The 25,548-nt window shown below is 48.0% G+C and overlaps 1 protein-coding gene across 1 annotated transcript in view; it reads right to left on the bottom strand.

Annotated features, from left to right (window-relative positions):
* Window positions 1-22,380, bottom strand: part of IGF2BP2 (insulin like growth factor 2 mRNA binding protein 2) — a 463,616-nt gene extending 441,236 nt beyond the window's left edge. Inside the window, exons 1-2 of the mRNA XM_078680475.1 lie at window positions 21,635-22,380; window positions 19,659-19,719 (exon numbers count right to left, since the gene is read on the bottom strand). Coding sequence (XP_078536601.1) covers window positions 19,659-19,719; window positions 21,635-21,824 — 251 coding nt within the window. The 5' untranslated portion in view covers window positions 21,825-22,380. The remainder of the gene's footprint in view (window positions 1-19,658; window positions 19,720-21,634) is intronic.
* Between the last annotated feature and the right edge of the window lie 3,168 nt (window positions 22,381-25,548).

The raw sequence follows: 25,548 nt of genomic DNA, 5'->3' as shown, positions 1-25,548 counted from the left end.
TCTCAGCCAAAATGTATGTTTCGGACACTGGTCTCAAGAGACAAAGTTTTGGCATTGCTATTTGTTTGCTTTTAGTTCTTGGAAATACCGGGAACTGTGAGCATCAACTTGATGCTCTTAAGTTAAAAGCTAAATACAAATAAATAAGTAAATAAGTAAATAAATAAATGAATAAATAAATAAATAAATAAATAAATAAATAAATAAAAGTACCACAAGCAGCATGGAAGAACACTACTCAAGAAATCAATCAGTATTTGATCTATGCTCCATGAAAGGAAACAGGTAGATGGAGACAAAGTGAAGTACAAGTGAAACCGACACATGCTAACACGCGCTCACAAGTGAAAAGAAGGAAAATAAGAGTGACAATGAATGCAAAAGATGGTCCGTAATACGCAAGCTAAATGTTCCTTTTTGGAGTTTTTCTGTTTTTGTTAAATGAGCAACAGATTTTGCAAGCAACAGCTCATACGCTGCATTAGGCGAGACTTAAAACAAGCATTGAAAATGCAATAGGTCTCGCAATAGAAGAGTTTGACATTTTTCGTTTTGCATATGGATGAGTGGCGTTGCGTGGATGAGTGGCGTTGCGTGGATGAGTGGCGTTGCGTGGGTGAGTGGCGTTGCGTGGGTGAGTGGCGTTGCGTGGGTGAGCGGCGTTGCGTGGATGAGCGGCGTTGCGTGGATGAGCGGCGTTGTGTGGCTGAGCGGCGTTGCGTGGCTGAGCGGCGTTGCGTGGCTGAGTGGCGTTGCGTGGGTGAGTGGCGTTGCGTGGGTGAGTGGCGTTGCGTGGGTGAGTGGCGTTGCGTGGGTGAGTGGCGTTGCGTGTGTGTGTGGCGTTGCGTGGGTGTGTGGCGTTGCGTGTGTGTGTGGCGTTGCGTGTGTGTGTGGCGTTGCGTGTGTGTGTGGCGTTGCGTGTGTGTGTGGCGTTGCGTGTGTGTGTGGCGTTGCGTGTGTGTGTGGCGTTGCGTGGGTGAGTGGCGTTGCGTGGGTGAGTGGCGTTGCGTGGGTGAGTGGCGTTGCGTGGGTGAGTGGCGTTGCGTGGGTGAGTGGCGTTGCGTGTGTGAGTGGCGTTGCGTGTGTGAGTGGCGTTGCGTGTGTGAGTGGCGTTGCGTGTGTGAGTGGCGTTGCGTGTGTGAGTGGCGTTGCGTGTGTGAGTGGCGTTGCGTGTGTGAGTGGCGTTGCGTGTGTGTGTGGCGTTGCGTGTGTGTGTGGCGTTGCATGTGTGTGTGGCGTTGCGTGTGTGTGTGGCGTTGCGTGGCTGAGTGGCGTTGCGTGGGTGAGTGGCGTTGCGTGGGTGAGTGGCGTTGCGTGGGTGAGTGGCGTTGCGTGGGTGAGTGGCGTTGCGTGGGTGAGTGGCGTTGCGTGGGTGAGTGGCGTTGCGTGGTTGAGTGGCGTTGCGTGTGTGAGTGGCGTTGCATGTGTGAGTGGCATTGCATGTGTGAGTGGCGTTGCATGTGTGAGTGGCGTTGCATGTGTGAGTGGCGTTGCATGTGTGTGTGGCGTTGCGTGTGTGTGTGGCGTTGCGTGTGTGAGTGGCGTTGCGTGTGTGAGTGGCGTTGCGTGTGTGAGTGGCGTTGCGTGTGTGAGTGGCGTTGCGTGGCTGAGTGGCGTTGCGTGGCTGAGTGGCGTTGCGTGGCTGAGTGGCGTTGCGTGGCTGAGTGGCGTTGCGTGGGTGAGTGGCGTTGCGTGGTTGAGTGGCGTTGCGTGTGTGAGTGGCGTTGCGTGGTTGAGTGGCGTTGCATGTGTGAGTGGCGTTGCATGTGTGAGTGGCGTTGCATGTGTGAGTGGCGTTGCATGTGTGAGTGGCGTTGCATGTGTGTGTGGCGTTGCGTGTGTGTGTGGCGTTGCGTGTGTGTGTGGCGTTGCGTGTGTGGTGTTGCGTGTGTGAGTGGCGTTGCGTGTGTGAGTGGCGTTGCGTGTGTGAGTGGCGTTGCGTGTGTGAGTGGCGTTGCGTGGCTGAGTGGCGTTGCGTGGCTGAGTGGCGTTGCGTTGTTGAGTGGCGTTGCGTGTGTGAGTGGCGTTGCGTGTGTGAGTGGCGTTGCGTGTGTGAGTGGCGTTGCGTGTGTGAGTGGCGTTGCATGTGTGAGTGGCGTTGCATGTGTGAGTGGCGTTGCATGTGTGAGTGGCGTTGCATGTGTGAGTGGCGTTGCATGTGTGAGTGGCGTTGCGTGTGTGTGTGGCGTTGCGTGTGTGTGTGGCGTTGCGTGTGTGTGTGGCGTTGCGTGTGTGTGTGGCGTTGCGTGTGTGAGTGGCGTTGCGTGTGTGAGTGGCGTTGCGTGGCTGAGTGGCGTTGCTTGGCTGAGTGGCGTTGCGTGGCTGAGTGGCGTTGCGTGGGTGAGTGGCGTTGCGTGGCTGAGTGGCGTTGCGTGGGTGAGTGGCGTTGCGTGGTTGAGTGGCGTTGCGTGTGTGAGTGGCGTTGCGTGGTTGAGTGGCGTTGCATGTGTGAGTGGCGTTGCATGTGTGAGTGGCGTTGCATGTGTGAGTGGCGTTGCATGTGTGTGTGGCGTTGCATGTGTGTGTGGCGTTGCGTGTGTGTGTGGCGTTGCGTGTGTGGCGTTGCGTGTGTGAGTGGCGTTGCGTGTGTGAGTGGCGTTGCGTGTGTGAGTGGCGTTGCGTGTGTGAGTGGTGTTGCGTGGGTGAGTGGCGTTGCGTGGGTGAGTGGCGTTGCGTGGGTGAGTGGCGTTGCGTGGGTGAGTGGCGTTGCATGGGTGAGTGGCGTTGCGTGGGTGAGTGAATGGTTAGCTGTTGCTTATGCGACGTATAGCACTTAATACTAAAGTAGGCAGACCTTCTTAGCCTTTGTGAGAATAATAGCAAAATAAAAATAAAAACCAGATCAAGTCAAGGACGCAAACGGCACCATGCTATTGTTTATTTACTCAGATGATATGCATAAAAATGTAACTTGTGAGCACGTTTCTCTAACTCTCCAATAATCCCATTACAACACTTTGTACAAATGAGATTGGGACTCATCCTTCCGAAGTCGAGAAAAATGTGCAACGCTGTGTTGAAGTTAATTTTTTTAATTAACAAAATGCAAATAATGTGGAGAGATTTCAAGTGATTCAGGAATGGGGGCCCTTGTAAAGAGAAAGTACGGCCGGCCTGGGCAGTGATAGGGGAGGAGGGAGGAGAAATGCGAGTCACGGCAGCAGCAGCCTTTGATGTGCCTGCCGGCCGGCCGTGAATAATTAGGGGGTGAGAAATGCGCTCGGAGGGCTGCCTTTGATGTGGTAATGCGAGGCAGGCAGGCAGGCGGCTGGTGGCATTGTGCACGCGCTTTTTAGGGCTTGCGCAAGCGCAATGACCTAAAAAGCACATGCACTTGAAGGAATCGCCAGTGGAATCGCCAGTGGATAAACACTGGATAAGCCCCTATAGAGCTTCGCCAGCTATGCGCTGAAGCGCATCAGCAGGCGAGCCCTAAAAAGGAGGGTGTAGGGGTTTAATGGAAAATTGAACTGATAACACCGACAAGAGCTTAGTGCTCAGATTACGTTCAACTACCACTTTGTCACTCTTCCTAGTAACCGTCCTTATTTGAGAAGGGTGAGGCAATTTCTGAGAACCATTAGCTCTTTATATTGTGTGTGTCACGAGCCCCTCCCACGCCTAAAGATATTAAACTCGCTGGAAATCCTGTTTATCGGTTTCCCGGAGGTATGCTGCTCATGTGCCTTTCTTTCTTTTTTATTTGCAAATGTTATTACTTCGATGTATGGTCTCATAATCTGGGACCATAGGGGTGTCACTCAATATTGATGCTTTCCCAAAGAGGAGATTTGCTATCTTGCTTGAGGTAGGGAGATATCCTAGAATCAGACAGGGATCAGGGGTCCCTCTGCGCTGTACATGGAAAGAATGCAGTGGGAATGAGATTAACGGAAACCAATGTAAAACGACAAATGAACAAACGTGGCTTCTGAAACAAGTCGAATGCATTACTGATCTCAGTCATACAGAGCTCGGGGCTTAGGGCCATATGCATGAACACATTTTCCCATTCCCATAGACACAGAATGGTCAAAACCCTTTGATGCATCTGGCCCTAAGAGTAAAAGTTGTCACTTTTCTTCATTAGAGTCCTTATTCCATGAAGATGAATCAATGTCCGGGAAACCGACAACTGCACTAGGTCTTCACATTGAAGAGGCATTAGTCCCTTCCATGCCCTTTAGTTATTGGATGTTTTTAGGATGGCAAGGGCACACGCAAAACGGGGTGCCCATTCGCTATCCACCCATACCAATGTTGTTAAGTCTCTTTCCATCCTGTCCAGTTACAGGGGTAACTTTCGCTGTACTGGTATTTTTTTTCAATTAGAGGTGCATTCTTCCTCCCCCCTCCTCCCCTATTCTTGGTTTTTCCCTTTATGGCACTGGGGTAGGGTCGCAGTTTTCAGATATCAGTGGCCGTGTTCGAATGGTTGCCTCTTTCCCACCTCTTGCTCATGAGCAATCTATTACTTCTTTAGCCTGGTCCAGCAGTCTACGCCCTTCATCTGGACAGTGTTTATGGCCATCAGCACTTTTTTAAAGCAGAGACCCGCATTTACCCTGTGCCCATTAATAAGGAGGTCCTGAGGTATGAAGACAGCTGAGGCAGGTATGGTGGCTGTATTAGGTGAAGATATATTTTGCTGGTTCGGGTTTGATCACCTTCACATGAGACCTGGCTCGCCCGAAGACTTCACCTCATCTTGATCACCTGTGACCCTCTGGGCCGGTCACCCCACGCACCGCGCACACTCTCTGCGAGTGAGCCCAGGCTGCCCCCGTTCCCGCCGAGTGCCGCCGCTGCCCGCAGCTGTGCTCCTGGTCTGCTGTTGGGGTAGCTCCTCTGCTGCGCAGCGTTGCTCCCTGCTGTAATCTTTCTCGTATTTTCACTGCGTGTTCCCTGGTGTAATTCTTATCGTTTTTGTCACCACGTTGTTCCCTGTTTAATTTTCACTGTTTTGTACTTTCTCTGATTATTCGTTTTGCTCCCCCTCTGTTGTGGCCAGCCCCGGTCGTGTTTTCTGCCCGCTCCCCGCCGCTGCCCCCCTGCGGCCCCGCCCCCTTCCCTCAGACTCCCTTCCCATTCGCCGCCCCGCTCCCGCCTCTCAGCTGCTCCTCCCTCGCTCCGCCCCCCCCCCCACTCTCCACTTATGGCAGAGTGGCAAACGCGCAGCGTTGACGCGCAGCTGGCGCGCCAAAGGTAAGCCCGCCCGAACCCCTGGCCCCCGTAGACACCAGCCCACCCGCCGGACCTACGACGCCACCGAACTCAACGCACTCAACAACGGCCGGATCTCCGGATGCTACCGAGCCACCCCGAGACGCACCCAAGGACCCTTCAGCTGCCACTCCTGCAAGTTCACCTGCATCCGGTCCTGCACTGCACCCACCAAGCCGAGCACCGTCAGCAACCACCTGAAGTGCATCCTACTCAACACCCGCTCTGTCCACAGACACGCCGTTGAGCTCTGGAACCTGCTCGACACAACATCACCAGCCGTCGCCTTCCTCACGGAAACCTGAATGAACGCCTCCTCAGCGCCTGACATCGCCATCGCCATCCCGGACGGATACAAGATCACCCGGAAGGACCGCGGCAATTGGACCGGAGGAGGCATCGCCATCATCCACAGGAACACCATCCGCATCACAACCAACACCGACGACACCCTCACAACCGCCGAACACCTGCACTTCCAGATCCACACCGACCCCAAGACCACCCTCAGATGCACCCTCTTCTACAGACCCCCGGGACCACGCACACAATTCAGCGAGGACATCGCCGACTTCATCAGCCCGCACGCCCTCCCCTCCGCTGACTACATCCTCCTCGGGGACCTCAACTTCCACCTGGAGAACAACAACGACCGCAACTCCACCACCCTGCTGGACAACCTCGCCAACCTCGGTCTCAAGCAGCTGGTGACCACCCCCACCCACTACGCCGGACACACACTCGACCCCGTCTTCTCCTCCAGCAAGGACATCGCCTTCAGCCACGCCACCGGACCACTGGACGGACCACAGCTGCGTCCACTTCAGCTTCAGAAAGAACATGATCCACCACCACCAGCAACAGGTTGCACGCAGAAGCTGGAACAAGATCACAGCCGACCAGCTCGCCGCATCCCTGAACAAAAACCCTCCCGCCAGCTCTGCGAACCCCAGCCAGGCCGCCAACAACCTCACGAAGTGGATCAGCAACTGCGCAGACGACCTCGCCCCTCTGAGGACCCCGCCTAGCAGACCCGGCAGCAAGAAAGCCCCATGGTTCACCGACGAACTCAAGAGCTCCAAGAAGAACTGCCGAGCCCTCGAGAAAGCCTGGCGCAGAGACCCTACACCAGACAACATGACCACCCTCAAGCTCGCCACCCGGAAACACCACCAACTGATCCACACCACCAAGAAAACAGCATTCAAGGAACGACTGGACAACAACGCACACAACAGCAAGGAACTCTTCAACATCATCAAAGAGCTCTCCAACCCCAACGCCGGAAACAACGACATCACCCCATCACAAGACCTCTGCAACTCCCTCGCCTCCTACTTCCACAACAAGATCGCAGACATACACAACAGCTTCAGCACACAACCAACGCACCCCACGACCACACCAACGCCCCCCACCACCACCCTCCGCGCCTGGACCCCGATCAGCACCGAAGACACCATCCGCACGATGAACTCCATCCACTCCGGATCTCCATCCGACCCCTGCCCTCACCATGTCTTCAACAAGGCCGACGCTGTCATCGCACCCCACCTGCGGGACATCATCAACACCTCCTTCGACACTGCTACCTTCCCGGAGAGCTGGAAGCACGCCGAACTCAGCGCTCTACTGAAGAAACCATCAGCGGACCCCACCGAACTCAAAAACTAACGCCCCATCTCGCTCCTCCCGTTTCCGACCAAAGTCATCGAGAAGACCGTCAACAAGCAGCTGGCCGCCTTCCTCGAGGCGAACGGATCCCTCGACCTCTCGCAGTCTGGCTTCCGGGCCAACCACAGCACCGAGACCGCCCTCATCGCAGCCTCCGATGAAATCCGAGCCCTGCTCGACAACGGAGAAACAGCGGCCCTCATCCTCCTGGACCTCTCCGCGGCATTCAACACTGTCTGCCACCACAGCCTAGTGCAGTGCCTCAGCAACGTCGGAATCCAGGAGAAGGCACTAGAATGGATCATCTCCTTCCTCGCCGGAAGGACACAGAGAGTCCGCCTCCCCCCGTTCAGATCAGAAGCCACCGAAATCATCTGCGGCGTACCACAAGGATCATCGCTCAGCCCCACCCTCTTCAACGTCTACATGAGCCCCCTTGCGGCCACCGCACGCCAACACAACCTCAACATCATCTCCTACGCAGACGACACCCAGCTGATCCTCTCTCTCACTAACGACCCCGCCACCGCCAGAACCAACCTACACGAAGGGATGAAAGACGTAGCCGAGTGGATGATGAACAGCCGCCTGAAACTGAACTCAGACAATACGGAAGTCCTCATCCTGGGATCATCACCCTTCGCCTGGGACGACTCCTGGTGGCCCCCCGCCCTGGGCAGCGCACCCAAACCAACAGAGCACGCACGCAACCTGGGCTTCGTCCTGGACTCCTCCCTCTCCATGACCAGACAAGTCAATGCCGTCTCCTCGTCATGCTTCAACATCCTGCGCATGCTACGTAAGATCTTCCGGTGGATCCCCACCGAGACCAGGAAGACGGTCACCCAGGCCCTCGTCTCCAGCCGGCTGGACTACGGCAACTCCCTCTATGCCGGAACCACTGCCAAACTCCAGAAGAGACTCCAGCGGATCCAGAACGCCTCAGCAAGACTCATCCTCGACATCCCCCGACACAGCCACATCTCCGGTCACCTGAGAGACCTGCACTGGCTCCCGGTCAACAAGAGAATCACCTTCCGTCTCCTCACCCACGCACACAAAGCCCTTCACAACCAAGGCCCAAGATACCGCAACAGCCGCCTCAACTTCTACACGCCCGCACGCCAGCTTCGATCGACCAGCCACGCCCTCGCCACCGTCCCCCGCATCCGAAGAGCCACCACAGGAGGAAGGTCCTTCTCCTACCTGGCCGCCAAGACTTGGAACTCCCTACCGACCCACCTCCGCCAGACCCAAGACCACCTCGCCTTCAGGAAGCAGCTCAAGACCTGGCTGTTCGAGCAGTAGCGGATCCCCCCTCCCCAAGCGCCTTGAGACCCTCCGGGTGAGTAGTGCGCTATATAAATGCATTGATTGATTGATTGATTAAATGGCTCCACATTTAGGCTTCATGCTCTGTGAGAACTGCTTGCTTCCCTCACATAGTCGTAAGATCCACTGTTGCAGATATTGTCCCAAAATCTAGCTTCACCTCGAGGTCTACCTGTGATGCGTTCCAACGACAAAAGGTCTCTCTACTTCTCTCTTCAAGAAAGACAACAGCTCTTTTCAGGAAATATAACTAAAATAAGTAGCTCTCTCCTCCCTCATATCACATTTGTTCCAGTTTTTAAATCATTCCTGAAGAACATGCCCCTTGAAAAACACCTAAACCGAACATTTCCTTGTTAGTTGTGCTTCTGTCCAGTGCTCGTTTACTGTTTTGACGAATTTAAATTGCAGTTTCATGATCCACGCACCCGGGGCCCTTATATTAATACTTTATCTGCTTACCCTCTTATTACATACTATATTGTGCCTCCTTTTCTTAAATCCAGTGCTCTGGTCCCTCTTACATATGTATACCTCCAACTTTGGATGTGCCAATGTTGTGGTTTCTATTTTTTAACAGTTCATAGCCATTATTCAATGTCTTTTTTGTACCAAGTGCACTGTACGCTGCTTTCTAGGACTTTTACAGTGAGTTTTATTCGTTGTGGCTCAATCTCTACTCCACGTTCACTGTCCTTTTCTATTGAAATAGGTTCTTGAACCAAAAAAAAACCTTTCTTTCTACTTTTCAGCCTTTTAAATGCCTAATGTCGCTGTCTAAATATGAAAAGAACACTTGGGGAATCATCAATGTAACTAGAATAACTTATCTTTTATGTCTTTTGATAGTTTATTCAGATTGGTCTGATACTCTTGCAGATGTAGTTGTGTTGTGAATCCCCACATCAGTTGAATTTATAGATCCCAACAGGTAACTGTCGGCTTTGTCTCTTTCGTTCCACCTGTGTGTGTGTATAAAATATGTATTATATACTGTTTTGTTAAAATGGAGAGATAAGCCTCACCACATCCTATAAATCCAGTATTTGTAAAGCGCGAACAGTTACCCGAAGGCATCCCGGCTCTGGGGTCGCGGGAAAATTAAGCAAGCTATTGCCCAGAGTCACATGGTGCTGGGCAGACCTGCCTCCAGTGCCAGTGATCGAACTATGAGCCCCAGATTCCAGCGTCAGTCACCCTGGCCGCGGCACCACACCTCTTCCCTACATTTGCTCTCATTGTTTCTGCTTCATGTTCAAAACATCTCACCCTTTTCCTTCTTTCACTTAATGTACATGTCAACCCGGTCTTATTTTACTACCCCCTATTGATTTACTGCAGCTGATGCAACAATTTAAATATCACTATAAAATTGTTACCCACCTGTCTAAAACGGAGTTGGGTATAGTCTGCACTTTATAGAAAAATACAAAAATAATTCAAAAGATGTGATAGGATTACCACATATATACATGTTGCATCCGTTGAGCGGACTCATTTAAAACTGAAGACACACAAGATGATGGACGGAATGCAGAGCAAGTCAAACATTCATCCCCAGTCAAGAGATCTGGGATAAATCCTTTGTTCTTTTGCTCACCATGTCACCCCAGTTTACACCCAGCCATATGCAAATCAGTCTTGACCCTGTACCTCATGGGAACAGTCCAGACCGAACTGCCAAGCCAGGTCCTCCCTGGAACGGAAACAAGCATCCTGGGACCGGTTTCGGAGCATCACCCCTCATCAGCAAGGCTAGCTTGAATCCAGTGGCAGGGTGAGCCTGTGACCCACGTCTGGTCATACCCAGTGCATTTAAATCTGAGCACCGGCAGATCCTCTTTGAAAATCGGTGCAAAACTCACTTTTTTAACCGATCTGTGCACATCACGCTTTATTCACAAGGGTTGTTCTAGGAGTTTGTGTGTCTTATTCCCTTTTTAGATGTGAATTACCACTTAATTTCCTGGTTAATTCACATTTTTCGGTGAATAGTTATGTTTCACTCCAGATTTTAATGTGATTATCTCATGTATTTCCAGAAATAATAGATATATGATCACGAAAACAGCTTTGTGAAGTAAAAGTGGAATTCCTCTCTAAACTTTAACCACGTGCAGCCACTGTCGCTTCTTCCCATTAGGCTGCTCTCTGCTGGTCACTGGTGTGCCTTAGAGGTCTAAATGACGCATTGCATGTCTCATTACAGAGCATGCACCAGTTTAAATGCAGCTTTCTGTATGGGTGCCGAATAAAGACAACTTAAGAGGCATTTGGGAAGGGGCAAGATCAGTTCCACAGACCATCTGAATCCCCCTCGGTGGCTACAGTCAGAGATTGCACCCCTGTTGTGCGGTAGTCCTGATACCCTGGCAAATGTGGGCTGCAAACACAGTACAAATTAAAGCAGTGTGGCCAGGGACGACTATCTGTAGGAGGTAGGGCATTCACTTGATATTAAGTGCCCCGTTTTTCATATACAATTCTCAACTCCTTCATTTTAATAGTCGTTAAATTACATTTTTTGAATAGCATTTATTGCTTTATAAAATGTGTCCTCCCACCCACCTCAATGCCAGAATCTTAGACCAATAGGAGAGATGTCCCATCTGACATTGAGTCGAAGGCTCTGCATAGGTGCAGAGAAGGTGTATAGTGTGCACCCGTGCTGCAGACCGTGGCACACATCCTGTACTGAGAAGTACCACTGTAGCATCGATCAAGGTCAAGAGCACTTCTCCTGAACCATGTGCACATTATTGGATTGTACTCTTTACATACTTACTGCCTCTCGATTTAGTCTATCTAATGAAAGAAAAGGCATTACATTCTTGCAAACCCCCATGTGGTAAATAAATAGGTAGTGACCACAAGGGAGGTGGAATACATCCTCGGTTCTCTTGAGCAAGTCTTTCAGTATGTGGAGATATTTTGGGTTACTTTTTCCCCACGCCCGATTAATTCAACTAGAGGAGATGGGCTTGCTATATACATACTTCCACTTTTCTTGCACTTATTTTAATCTCCCCCAATGTTCTCCTGCTACAGTAATTTGATTTTCCACAACCAGTAGGAAAGATTAAACCATGCTCTACTCTGAAATCCCTTTTTTTCAGGTAATCTTGTCAGTTTGTATTGTAAGGGAACTCCAAGTTGTTTTTGATGTATCCCAACCAGTGTAGACTTGACTTCTATTCCTTAACTTCCAACTAGTATTTACAATGTATTCTTTCGATAAAGAGTACATATTCGATAATGTTCTACAGAACAATTTCCATTGGGCATTTGGCTTCCTGGCCGCCATCATCTCAGCATTATGGGTGTTTAATGAATGACTGTCATAAACAGTAATCACTTTTTACTATTATATATCACTTAAAGAATATTAATGTCAACCTTCTGCAATAGCCATTTTATTACAGAATCGATTCTTGTAACAATGTTAGGAAGCCAATTGTGAAATTACTCTTATGATAGTACAGGGATTTGACACCTGGACCCAGGCTACTTAGATACTTTATTACTTTATCTACATGCTCTAATCAATTCCTAGCTGATCTTACAGCCATCAATTCAGTATGCATGGTTAGCTGTTTTGGAAGAATGCTTTATCCTCAATTAGGTCAAATCCTAAGTAACTGTTCTGTTTGAGAATTCTTTAATGTTGAAAGCAGCAATTTGTAGCGAAGCAGTGAATTGTGCATCGGACTAGGGCAGGGTTACGCAACATGTCTTTATCTTAGTAGTGGAATAGAACATTTGAGACCCCTTGGAGGTGCTTAAGAGGAGACCATTGAAACGGTGGAAACTATGCTTTTTATTTAAATGGAAAAAATGGTGCTATGAGGATGAGAACATATGAAAGTTATTGGAGCAAATACACATACTTCACACAGTTGTCAACTTTTATGTACATAATTTCAAACATTTTTTTCCTAGTGCCTCATTTTTTGGGTTGCTACAGCTCCTTTTTCATCTACTACATAAAACAAGCAGGTTGGTTACTTTATAGTAGTTATCACCTTATACAAGTGCAACACTATGTTTGGTTTAGTTGCCTTGCATTACAAAACTTTTTTTCTGAAAATTACAGAAACATTTTATTTTTGTCACGCCGTACCAGTTCACGTTGGGTAGTACTAGTTTCCAAAGTTAAAATAAAATGCAATACAGAATATAAATAACATGGATCCCCCTTCTCCAACCATGTAAATTTTAATGCAAACTTATCACAGCACCTACTGACTGGTTAGAAAGTCCAAGCATTCCAGTAACCTAACAGCTGATGGGTGGCATGCTGTATGTGTGACACAATCACACCACACACTCCAAACAGAATACAAATCAGACTTGGGGCCAATCAGATGATTTCACAAGTTAGTGCACTGACACCCAGGACTATTCACTTTGCTTCCCTGAGCCTCCAAATTTCACACCACAAACTAGGTACGTCCAGGCACTCCCTTTGTGGGTCCACAAGACATTTTTGTTTAGTAGACAGTAGGGAATGACTACACATTAGCTCTTGGCAAAGCAATAAAAAGGCAGTAATGTATAAACGGGCACATGGATTCAACATACAGATTATGAGGCAACCAAATAGGCTTTCACCACTAGTACACAGCTCTTCGGAGTGTGGGCAGTAACGCAACACCTATGCTGTGGTTATAAAAGGATTCTCAGTTTTTGTTATAATGGAATCATTGTATTGCTTTATTTTGTGTTGTTTCTCTCTTAGTTGTTTCGTTGATACGCTAAAATGGCAATTAGAAATTATTGAATTAAAAGAGTGGATTTTTAGCAAAAATGACATTTAGAACCAAAAGACACTTCAATCTTTAAAGATAAGAAAACCTTTTACACCTTTCTCGATGTAACACATGCAGCAAATGTTTTATTGACAATATTCTCTGAACAAATCCCACATGATATGTTGTGATATCCCACCTTCACGACAGACTTAGATGAATATGAGGATTGCCTCACTTCCCAACAAGGAGGGACTTTCTTTACCACCAGAATTATCTAGCAATCATTCCAGTCAAATGTCTACAGCTTGCTCTAACTTTCTGCACCTAGTTGCACTGCATTTATTTTAGGCAGTGCCTTAATCTAACCCCTATACGATATATTCCTGGTAGGAGTGCAACGTTTAAACTAGTGAAATCATTATTTTTCAAAGTAGATAGTACTGCTTGCTAAAGTAAATGACGGTATATAAAAATATCAGCCAGCAGTCCCTAGCAGAGACAAATAAACAAAGCAATTAATATTTAATTTGTTCACTTTTATGTAAAAATGTTCAAATGTAGATCATTTTGTTTAATTTATCGGAATTTCTATACAGTCATTTCAAGCTGGTTAAACTATGTTCGACCAATTTCACACACTTAAATCGGATGTTACTAGCTACATTACTGAAATAGTTGACATTCATCCCACTTCTTTTAATGGTCACTGGTCAGCATTTAATAAATTATTTGATAGGCTAGTACCAGTCACCTTTTAAAATCACTTCCCTTTTCACCATCACTTACACACGCATTTCAGCATCCTGCTCCGCTGTAAACCAGGCGTAGAAGCACACCAGGGAGGCATTCAGCCTCTCTGGCGGAACCCTATGATGAAGCATGTCACCGACCAGGTCGGGGAGCGAGGGTTCTTTTATAAACTTGGGTGGCTTTCCTTTGCTGTTGTGCTCTACCAGGTTTTACCTGATTACACTTTAGTCACTCTTTTGTTGTTATAAATTGATTTACAGGGGGTATAAGAGTGCCTCATTTCCCTTCCTCTCTTGTTGTTTTATAATAAACTATGTTCAGAACAATACGATAAAACCTGTTCCCTCTGCCGCATCTTGCAGCAGGAACGTGGTGTGACCTTCCTCGCGCAAACGTAGCTACATAGCATGAGCTAATTGTACCATCTTTCAATACTGATTACTAAATATGAATGCATTCCCATACCAGATTAAATACATTCCCTATTATCATTTTCTCCCTTAACAATTAAACTATTATCTATGTTCAGCTACAGTACTTAACACGTGGACAGAAGAACTGAAGACTGTATCCTTATAAATGAAGTAAACATCTAGGTTCACAGATCACATATTACTAAAGTAATGCAAATCCCAATTTTCACCAGAATGGATGTGCCTCTGACTAACAGTTTCATCGTTACATATTGATTTCTGCCATGTTCTCCGGCACATCCTCTCTGAACAGTAGGAAGCACCCTGTCCCTAAAACATATCTTGGTCCCATTCAAAGAAGTGGGGCTGAAGACGGGGTTCGTCAAGTAACAGATAAGGGACACAGAAAACAAGCACTGACAAAGCAACAGGTCTCCGTTTAATGTGGCAACGCATGCAGCTTTCGAAAATTACAGCCAGACATGCAGGGGTGCACCAGGAGAGATGGCTATTATTGTAAAGCAAGCCCTCGTGCAGTCCAGTGCAAGCACTCGGTGGAGGTGGAAGATACACCCAGGCACCTAACATCATTTGGTGAGAGACAGACTGAGGCATGATGTGAGTGACAAAGACTATCCAATGGCTGGAAGAGGTCGATGTAAGACGCCCAAAGGCTGAAAGGGACAGGACCAAAGCCCCAGCCATGTATATTGTTAGCAATAGGTCTGTATGAGAGCTGCGCTGTCAAAACCCAGATCTGAAAAAAGTATAAATCTGTGTCACAGACAATTGCAAATTCCACTGGCCAGGATCTGAAGTCTTTAATATGTTTTTAGATATAAAGAGCAATACCCCCGTGACTGCAATCTGTACCCAGCAATTAATGGATGCAGGTGCCACAAGCACCAATACTCCTTAAGCCATTTTAGCACAAGCTTAAATGGACACTTAATAATATCAGGCATTTTTTAAAAAGCATCCAATTATCATTGCATTTTGTAGACTTTTTGGAAATATCGACATCCCATCCCACCAAACCTCAACCCAGAACATGTCCACTACCTCCCATATCATAATGAAGGATGCCTCGTACCCTAAGCAGTCCAGGATGAATGAAGGTAACATAAAGCATCCGTATGGTATTGCTATCTGTGACTGCGCTGCTGATAATAAAGCATGGCTGCCAGCCCTCCTAACCATGAGCTGTGCAATGCTGATCTAGAACTCATGAATAAAATAAAAATGAATGTATAATAGAATCTGTTAAAACTAAAAAGTGGACTATATTCATTTGTCCAATCTGAAATAAGAATGGCTTACTTCACAAGATTGCTATGGATGGGTTGTTAATGCCTGCCAATGAAATAAAATTGAGGCTTCTTAGTGGACTCGTGTTCTAAAGGTTAGATGTCACTAACAATCCAAAGGATTTTTTTTTATACTTTTTAGTAAATGGCACATGTACTCCAATTTGCACCTCATAGATATACAGTGTTAAATCAAATTAACTGTGTGTCATAATTTGATGCCCACCAAATGTAATTTTCGCGCCAATACAGCCAATACAGCGGCTTCATTGGGCGTGAGGCCCAAAACACCTGTGTTGTTACAGATCCAACCCACAAAACAGCAACGCACTGCTGGCCTCGTCGACACGCCTAGAGTTCTGCAAATGGGCTGCAAGCGCTCTAGCACACATGACCCAACACTCCTCACCCATCCAGGATTGCCACTTCTGTGCGGGAGCCCCACATTTCCAGGAATCTTGTAAATGACAGGACCGATATGTAGAGCCTGGGTGGTTAGTGCATTGAAGCATTTTACATCCACTGCTCTCAGAGTACACAAACAGAAATAATTGTTCTGCCTTCTTAGAGCCCTGGAAGGACGTAAAACGCTGGGACCTACTGCAAAACCAGAACTTTAAGCATGTCACATGGGAGTGTAACAGCCGTCTTACTAATATTCAATTGCAAAGTGATCATCTTGAGTTATTTGAAACCTGGTTGTTTATGACAGCTAGTCGTGTACTTTATTAAAATCAAAATTCGACACGGCTTCCATCATCACAGTGCCCAGCACTTGGTTTTAATTATCAGCATCAGATACAACACTCACTGGGTGTATTAAATGTAATTTAAATCAGAGGGTTGGTATATTAAAAAAAATGCGAAACCCAACCCTCTGACCCACACATGTTCAAGAAGAGCGCAGACGTATGGCGAGCTCGGGTTTACACATCACCAAAACGAGAAAGGAAAAATCTTACAAATTGCACCCTTTTAAACTTGCAAAACAATTATGGAAACATGAAAACAAATGACCTCTTCTCCTTTACCTCACAGCAGCCGAAGTAAAGCAATGAAAGTGCTGCACAGCTTATGTATTATTAATCGGAGAAAACAAAAGATTCACAACCAATTGTACCTATACTGTGAAATGGAATGAACTTACTAACTCGGGTGTCCAAGCAAGAAACTCAACACAAATTACTCAAAATGTATTTCAATTGTTTCCCAGCAAAGTTAACTAAATAAAACCATCCTCGAAATCCTAAAATACCAATTATTTTTCTACGCCTCACACCTCTGAAAGTTTTATCCAGATACATTGCAGAAATGGACAGCGACAGGTTAGAAATACAGTTTTAAAATGTTAGGGTGAAAAGAGGCAAAGAATGTTGTAACAACTGACTGCACTGTCATGCTTCACCTTGGTGTTTTTAATGTCAAATGTTAAGTAAATAGGATAGGAATACACTTGTCCAGCATTAAAGAATCCCTGTTTCTATCCTGAGCAGCGCTTTGCACTCCCTCGCCTCCATGCCCTTCACTCATTGGTGCTCGCGCTCTGTTCTGCTCTGCGGTTGGTCTGCTTGACGGCTTGCCAGATCCATACGTAGACCGTCACAAAGTTAGTGTGCATTACACATGTTTTCCTTTAAGATGGAGGGCCTATGCGCATGCCTAGCTCTCAACCCTCTATGCACAGCCACACACAGATGGGTCTTTTTCTAAACTTAGCACTCATGCCCACTTTCAAAATGTTTACATGACAAATGAAACTATTGCGGGAGAAGCGTGAATAAGTGAACGTGAATAAATAAGCCAGGACAGGTCTAATTGTAAGAGAGGTCAATATTTTTGTTAAAATGTACCTAGAAATACTGTTTCATCTGATCATGCATCTAATTAATTTAAATAAGTGCATTTGATATTCACAACATTTGAAACACGCTTCTCTTAACAAATCAGGTCCATTTAAAACAGAAAACAGTTTATTTCAGACATAATCAATTTGAAACATGTATTTTAAACTTTGTGACGGTCACCTGTCTGATTTTAAAACTGCAGTATTTCCGGCTGACAGACATTTGATGGCAAAGCAAAATTAGCCACCGGGTCTGAACTCGTGCTACTGTATTAGTATAAATTCACATCAAGCATGTTTTTTAGATGCACGAGAATAAAAGCTGTATTTTCTATAAAATAGTTTGATAAAACAGTGAGAACAAAAAACAAACATTTTAAACACATTCTAGCACAAATAGTTTCCTGTTAGATAGACTACTTTCTTCTGTATAATTTGATGTGGTGAAACAAACATGGCCTGACAGCAAACGAGGTCCATAGCTGAGATGCATTTTAAATAACACAGAACATAGCCTGTAAGCACACTGTCAAATCGCATGGTGTGTGTAGGTGTGAAAGCTACAAACACAATGAATCACTGAGAAAACCAAATGATTCTATGACACTTTTACAAAGTGCACAAATACTACTCAAAACCAATGCTTTCTGCAAAAACAAACCTTCCAACTAAACCAAACTGCTACGTAAGATATGTTTAACAAGAAAATGCCCCCTTTCCAAAATATGTCTAGTATGTTACTAGAAAATGTATACAGCAAACCTTGTATAAAATCGATGTTTTAAAATAAGTACAAAAGCAACATCACATTTTCTTTCTGATGATCAGCATAAACCATTCTTAAACCAATTGAACCATTCACTGTTGAGGTTAGCGCATTCTACTGCACAATTAATTTCACAAGAGCAGCTGTTAATGATAATGAATTCAACCTACCTAATTGCTTGAAGAAGATTCCCTCACAAATGTATAAAAAATGTATATTTCTTCGTCATTTAAGTACAGTGAGAAGTGCCTTGATCAATTTAACGTTTTAAACAAAATACCAACAAAAACCAAGGCAACAAAAACTATTTTGTTCGCAAAACACTTTAGATTACATTATGCACGGTTTACACGATCAACATTCATTTACAAAAAAAACATACAATAAATATTTTCAAGGCACTAGCTAGCTGCAGGTCATTTCAGGCAATGACCAGTCAATGAAGGTAGGAGGGATACTGCTCGCTTGGAACGAACAGCACACATGTTGTGCATTTTTAATGTGGCAGGCACGTTCTCTGCTTCCTCAAATAGAAATCAGTAACTTTGTAAACATCGGCGGAAATCAGCAGTTGAGAGAAACCAGCGCGTGGTCTCGGGACGAACATGGTCGGTGTTTAAAGGGACACAGCAGGTAAAATCCGAGTGAATCATGCCCACTCACAGGGCAAAAGAAGACAACCCGTAAAACCCACGACACAAACCAATATTCAGAAAGTGAAAAAAGTACAAGACTGTGTGTGTACACCACGGTAACGCCAGTCACAGAGAGAGGGAGTGCGCGCAGTGCTGCGATGCGGGTCTTTAACAGAAGCATCCCGAAGCGTGCGGTGGAAGGGGGGGATGTGAAGGAAAGTTTGAGGTGCTCGCTGCCAGGTATATGGGGGTCGCTAGCCTGAAGCAGGGCTGGTAGCAGACAGCAAGGGAACCGCGTCTGAGGTGATATCACCTCGGAAATGCGCTCAGAGCTGAATTACCGCCTCTGCACCCAATGTCCGGTACTTTGGTACCGACGTTCCTTAAGGAAAACATTGTGGTGGTTAGAGAACACGTTGTGTCTCAGCACAAAGCATAGGTGTGTGTAATAGCATCCGCCGACGTTTCAGCTGAGGAACGAGTAGAATATTGCAACCGGCGTCACTCTCCCTCCAAATAAACAATGCTGCTGTCCCGTGTAAAGAGCATCTCTTTGCGCCTAGGTGTGTAAGCCACTGAGCGCAGGGGGTCCTGCAGACAGACACTGCCCGCAGTCTGATGTGAGAGGCGCATCCCTTAGTTGACACTTTCCGTAAACTTCAGGTGGGTGTGAGGAGCGGCACTTGTTACACCCGGCGTGTTTCCCTCAGGCGTGCAACAAAGGACGCGGAGACCTGCAATGTGTGTACTGCACGACTGGAGGGGACAGGTGGGTGGGAAGAAGGAAGCGCGTGTGTTTACTCGATTGTGCATGTATAGCGCGAGCACGCATGCGCTTTGCTTTATTTACCTCACAAAAGGCATACACAGAGACGGGGCATACAACACACCGGCAAGCGTACATCTACGTACAATTAATACAAAAAACATGTCGCTTTAATGGAGTAAAGAAGCGTGTATTTACCTCAACTTTTTGGGAACCGAGTAGTCGACTTCCATGATTTTTCCATGTAGCTCAGCTTTACCTTTAAAATAAGTGCAGAACAAAAAGACCACGTGAGGTTATGTTTACAGTACAAATATACTTCTCCAACACTCGCATTTACAGAGTTAACCTAAAGGGTAGCCGCTGCACGCACATTAAGACAAATGCGGGGGGGGCACGCATTTTGTCTGTCACGTGATCACGCTCCTAGAGGGAACACAAGCGAGTGGTAAACACAAAGCGCAGCCGTGAACGGACAGGCCCTTCGGAGTTTGGGCAGGTGGAAAAGAGGAGACCCCTGAGCGCGAGAAGTGCAGGGCAGGGGCCATGGTTCACGCAGTACAAGAGGCAGTATATGTGACAAGTGGCAGTATATGTGACAAGTGGCAGTATATAGGACAAGTGGCAGTATATAGGACAAGTGGCAGTATATAGGACAAGTGGCAGTATATATGACAAGGGACAGTATATATGACAAGTGGCAGTGTGTGTGACAGCCAGTGGCAGTATATGCATGGTCTGAGGAGAGAGGACCGCGACCCTCCGTGCCCCGAGAGTGGGCAGCACGGGAGATACCCGTGAGGGGGCTGTCCAGGCTGTCCCACGCCAGGAAGCGTGAACCCGATGCATTTTAAGGGGCAAGACGGCAATGTAAACACTCTGAAAGTGTTTTCCACCCCTGAGCGAGGCGGTCACTGTGCCTAGTAATTGTAGCGCGGGTGATCATGGCTGTTAAACAGATCTGGGCGAGGTCATGGCTGTCAGGGAAGTCTGGCGGCAGCGACACTCTAAAGGACAGACACACAGCAGCAAGGCATGCATGCATGCATGTGGGGTGGAGGCCTGGCTGTACAACCACGCAGCATGGCCACCACATGTCAAGCCCCCGAGGAGAGGGCCATGACAGCCGCGCCACACTGCGAGCAGCAGAGGCCAGGGGCATGCCAGGCGCGTCTGTGGCGAGCAGGGTCGGGGGTTTTGTGCCCGAGCAGTGTGGGCGCGGGCAAGAACTGCTGCACCCAGAGGAACAATGGGGCTGGGGCTCGCAGGAGCCGCACGCCGAGCCCCGAGCTCCCCTCGGTGCAAGGGTGAGGCGAACTCTCACACACCGTGCAGCAAGCACACAACCCGCTGCGCAGCCCGTGCGGGGCCACATACGGACCCAGGGGTGACGGGCGGCCCGAGTCCTCAAGCGAGGGCCCCTCACGGGCCCCTTCAGCCCCCGAAACAAGAGCCTGGTGTGTTGCAGCCCCCGCTCCCCCTCCCGGGTAATAATCCATCTCAGGGCCACTGGGGCCCCCAGGGTCTCTCGGGCAGGCGGAACCCCCGTGGCCTGGGCCCCTCTCCCCTCCGAGGAGGCCCTGCCGCCGCCGCGGACGCCGCAGCCTCCGCTCCCGCCGCTCCCGGCCGGGGCCCCAGCGCCTCCTTCGGCCGCCCCTAGCTCGGGCCCCCCGGTGAGTTGGGGCAGGGCACCTCGTAAAAAGGTAGCCGAAGAGCAGCAGAGCTCAGCTGAGCGGGAAGCCGGGCCCCTACGGGCCCCGGGGCCTCCCAATAAAATCGGATAAAAAAATCAGAGAAAAATCAGAAGTGCGAAGGAAGCGAGCGGAGGGCAGAGGAGACAGGTGGGGGATCGGGGCTGCCAGGGCGCCCGTGCCCCCCTCAGACTGCCACCCTGAGGCGGCAGCACCCTCGCTCCAGGGTCCACGCACCTTCCCTCCCCCAGCCCCCGGGGGCGCCCAGCGCGGGCAGCGCACCCGCCTCCCCGGCCCGGGGTGGGGAGAGAGGGGCAGACATGGCTCTCGGGACGGGGACAGCAGCAGAGAGGGACGGACACGGGCTGTCTCTGGGAGGAGGCGCGGGGCTGGTGTGGCTCGCTACCCCCCGTCCCTGCGCACGATACCCCCGCCTGCCCTGGACCCTGCCCGGGGGGAGAGGGTCCCTCGCGCCGCACTCACCGGAGAGGGTCTCGATGGCCCGGATGGCCCAGTTCTGGTCCGGGTAATCCACAAACGCGTAGCCGGACTTGAGCAAGACCTGTCCGACCAGAGGCAGCTTCCTGTCCCCGAAGAGCTGCCGGATCTCGTCGGCTGTCACCGAGGGGCTCAGGTTCCCGATGTACAGCTTGTTCATGATCAGCCTTTTCATTGAAAAACCATCCAGGGGGAGAAAAAAAAAATCAAAAAAACAATAAACACACCAGCCCTACCGCAGGGCGGCTGAAACCAGGAGCACGGTCCGGGGAAAACACGCACAAAGTCCTGCAGGAAGAAAACTAAAACTAAAAACAAATACCATAAAAAAGCGCACGGCGGAGGGGGCGCAGTGCCTCCCCCTGCGCCCTAGGGTGCTGCGGCTTCCCCTGCTTCAGGTCCAACGCAGGAGTCCTCCTGCTCCGGGAGATGCGCCCTGGGGAGATGCACGGACCCCCTCCCCTGCTCCAGCCCGAAGATGCGCACTAGCGGGGCACACACGGGGCGCTCCGAGTGGACAATGTCCCTCCCCGCCCAGCTCCGCTCCGTGCCTCGCTCTCTTTTTTAATTTTAAGCGCCGCCTCTAAATAAAAGCTGTCTCAAAACATATTACACGGGGAAAAGCTGCTCGCTCCTCGCTGTCGGCCGGGGAAGAGAGTGTTTCCTGCGGGTTGTGGGCACACGTTTCACCGGCTGGGACAGTGGACACGGGATCCGGGTGCTGCACGGAAGAAGGCGCCCAGCCCACGCCTTTTACACTCACTCCCGCACCGACACCTGTCCCGCCCTCCTCCCCTGCAGCGAGCGCTGTGTGTGTCTTCGACCCGCTGGTCTGGGGCTGCAGTTTTCAGGTGTCCCCAGGGGAACCCCCAAAAAACCCCGACATCCTAACCAGTCACTGGGTTGGTGCGGACATCTGGCTTATTTTGAACCCCCACCCAACATACTTATGGTTTTGGTGCCTTCCCATAAATTCTCCATATGTGAGTGACACTGCATGTGACATTGTCGACCGTGTCATTCAGTTCCTCCCTATGACTGCATGTTTACGCTTTGCTCCTTTCATGTTCATGCCTTATTGGATTTCGCCAACTATCTATGAGCGTTTCATTTCTCCGCTGGTCAGTTTGTACTGCTCCTCCTGAAACCTCAAATAAAGTTCTTCATAAACCTGAGCTTCTAAGGTGTCTTCAGTATAAGCGCCCCCTCTTTCTTATGGCCTCTCCCATTTCTGTTCTTGGCCCTTCACTGGTCCCTCCGCAGTTCAGTGACAGGCCTGAACCCATCACCCGCACAACCTCAGGCTTCGAAACAAACCCCATCTTTTCTGCCCCTCACATATACACCTTTCTATGTCCCTCTCAGCTGACCTCCCTGTGTGTCAACGCGTCTTCTTCCCTCTTTGCGCTTAGTCTCCATCGATCCCCTCAGTATGCGCAGGACATGGATGTATGACGTTACAACGCATGCTATTACAACGCATGCCTTTACGCAGCAAGTTTTACAACGCAAGTCGTCACAACGACTTGCGTTGGGGGGGCGCTGGATAGTGAATAGTTTAATTTACTATTCCAACTCCAGTCCCCGTGGATAGTAGGGAAGGTGTTGGAAAGTATTCCCTATCCTAGAGCACCCCCCAGCGCAAGACGTTGTAAAAGTTGCGTTGTAATGGTTGCGTCGTAAAGGTACTTCGTTGTAAAAGTTGCGTTGTAAAGGATGTTCCCGCAGGACATCTTTGGCTAAATGTCTCAACCACCAATTTGTTAATTTAATTTGAGATCGCAGTACACTTTACAGTTTTTAACCTTGTGACGGTGGTTATAGTCTCTAAAGTTATTATGAACCATCCTATGAAGATGATCCATAGTTCAAAATAGACATTATATATGTTATGCATATTTTACCTAGTCCGATATATACATGATAACATCCATAGATGGTCCTGGTGGCTAAGGAGAGAAACCCTAGGGAGTGGTAGATTGAATGGTTCGGAAGCTTGTATGAGGCCAGGTTCAGGAGAGTATTTTGGAACAGCATCCTCCCTCACATCAAGCTTCAACCATCATCAATTAGAAAGGAACCAGCCTCGTCTATGAGTCTCTTCTCCCCAACTCTTCATGCAAGGCTCCTAGTCCCTCTGCCTTCTGGCAAAAGAGCAGAACGTCTGGTTTTCTCCCTCCTTCCCTAGGTTCATAATCTCGATTCATTGCCACCAGGCTCTGTTCCCTACCCCCTTGATTTGTACAGTGCTCTTTTGCTTCTTAGGTGGGTTAGCCCCTTAGAACTACAAATTCATATGTTTATGCATGCACATTTATTGAGTAGATTGTGAATTTGTCGCCCCAATGTACAAAATTATAGATTCAAGTAATGTTTCCCGGCTCCAATGATGGTATTTTTACATGCCACTATGGTCCAGCTGTGTCCGGGACATGCTGGGGATGGAGAGATGCTGCTCGACAGCACAATCAATTCCCAGAGTAAGAGGCAGTTTAGGAATCATCCAAGGCAGGTTAGATCTGTAGGGCTACCGACCTGCGTGGGTGTGAATGGATCTGTACTAGCCAGGACGTTGGGTCGGGCTTAGCACACCTATTCAGCCAGCTACACAACCACATTTCACCACAGGGATCTTAGGCTTGCCTGACCATTCAGTAGACTCGTGAGGTCAGTGATTATTGCTCTCATCCTAGAGCTGGCGTAGGTGGTGGAGTCCCATAGGCTAGAGGCGCCCTGCTTTTAAATAAAGCAAGAAGAAGGCCAATTAAGAAACCTCGTTCCTGGGAGACAGAACGGGTGTGCATACCATGGTGATTATCTCCAAGAGAAAGTGTGTTAATGAGACCCATCTACTCAATTCAATTCCATTCAATATATTTATTAAAGATTTGGAACTCCTAGGAGGTCCACATAAAATGCATACATGTTATTACAAATAAAGGAGAAACACATAACAAGCACAAGCCACAAACCATCATAAAATTATCAATAGCCTGCCTTAGATTAGCTAACTTTCTTGTAAGTAGAAACAAACAATATTGTCAGAGAGCCCAGATCATACAGTACTTAAGATTTTCCACATTACAACTCCTAAGCTGTACATAGGACATTAAAAAGGTGACAGTTCATTTAAAAAGTCCAATAGTTCAATTTCGGCTAGAAAATCAATTTAGAATTAGAGGCAAGATAAAACATGGGCATGTCCAGACCTGCGCAAAAGGCAATTCAGTAGCAGCTGGCTCATAAGCAGAATACCTCCTAAATCCTACTACATTTAAGTTTTTAAAATTAACAACGGAACATAGTGGGAAGCAGATGCAACCTAACCCTAATTTAAGAGAAAAGAGTGGTTAATAGCTGCCTTTCAATGTGCAAAATACAAATTAATCAAAACTAGAATACTAATGCTTTGCAGATGGAGAGGCTAGGTAAGGGGATAGCCGCCTGTTTAAAAAGTGTGATAAAAAGGAAAAACTTAAAATATGTACGTAAACTCCAAAAGCAATTAAAAGGTTTTGGTCACACTGCTTCGTTTTTTGTTCAAAAGTGATAGTCTCGAGTTAATACTACATTTTTTACACAAACTGTAAGAACACCGGTATAAATAAAAAAAATGTAGATGAATTCCTTAAAATAATGAAATTGTTTTGCGCGCACTGCTTCGTTTTTAGGACAAAAGAGATAACCTCGGGCTGATGATACATTTTAAACTGAGTTTTGAAAAAACATCGGGCGAAGCAGGGATAACGGCTCGATGCCAATGCTGGACATACAAATAAAACATCGTCCAGAGTCTGGGTACTCAGCATACACAAATTACAAATTTTCCCATTATTCAGATTCTGAGACCAGTTTGCTGTAAGGTCATTTAAAGGCAGAAGATTCATTTGACCTAAAAT

This window comes from Lissotriton helveticus, chromosome 3_1 (assembly GCF_964261635.1).
Source record: "Lissotriton helveticus chromosome 3_1, aLisHel1.1, whole genome shotgun sequence".
NCBI lineage: Eukaryota > Metazoa > Chordata > Amphibia > Caudata > Salamandridae > Lissotriton > Lissotriton helveticus.
Note: the sequence above shows the minus strand (reverse complement) of the source record. Positions and strands in the feature narration are given on the sequence as shown.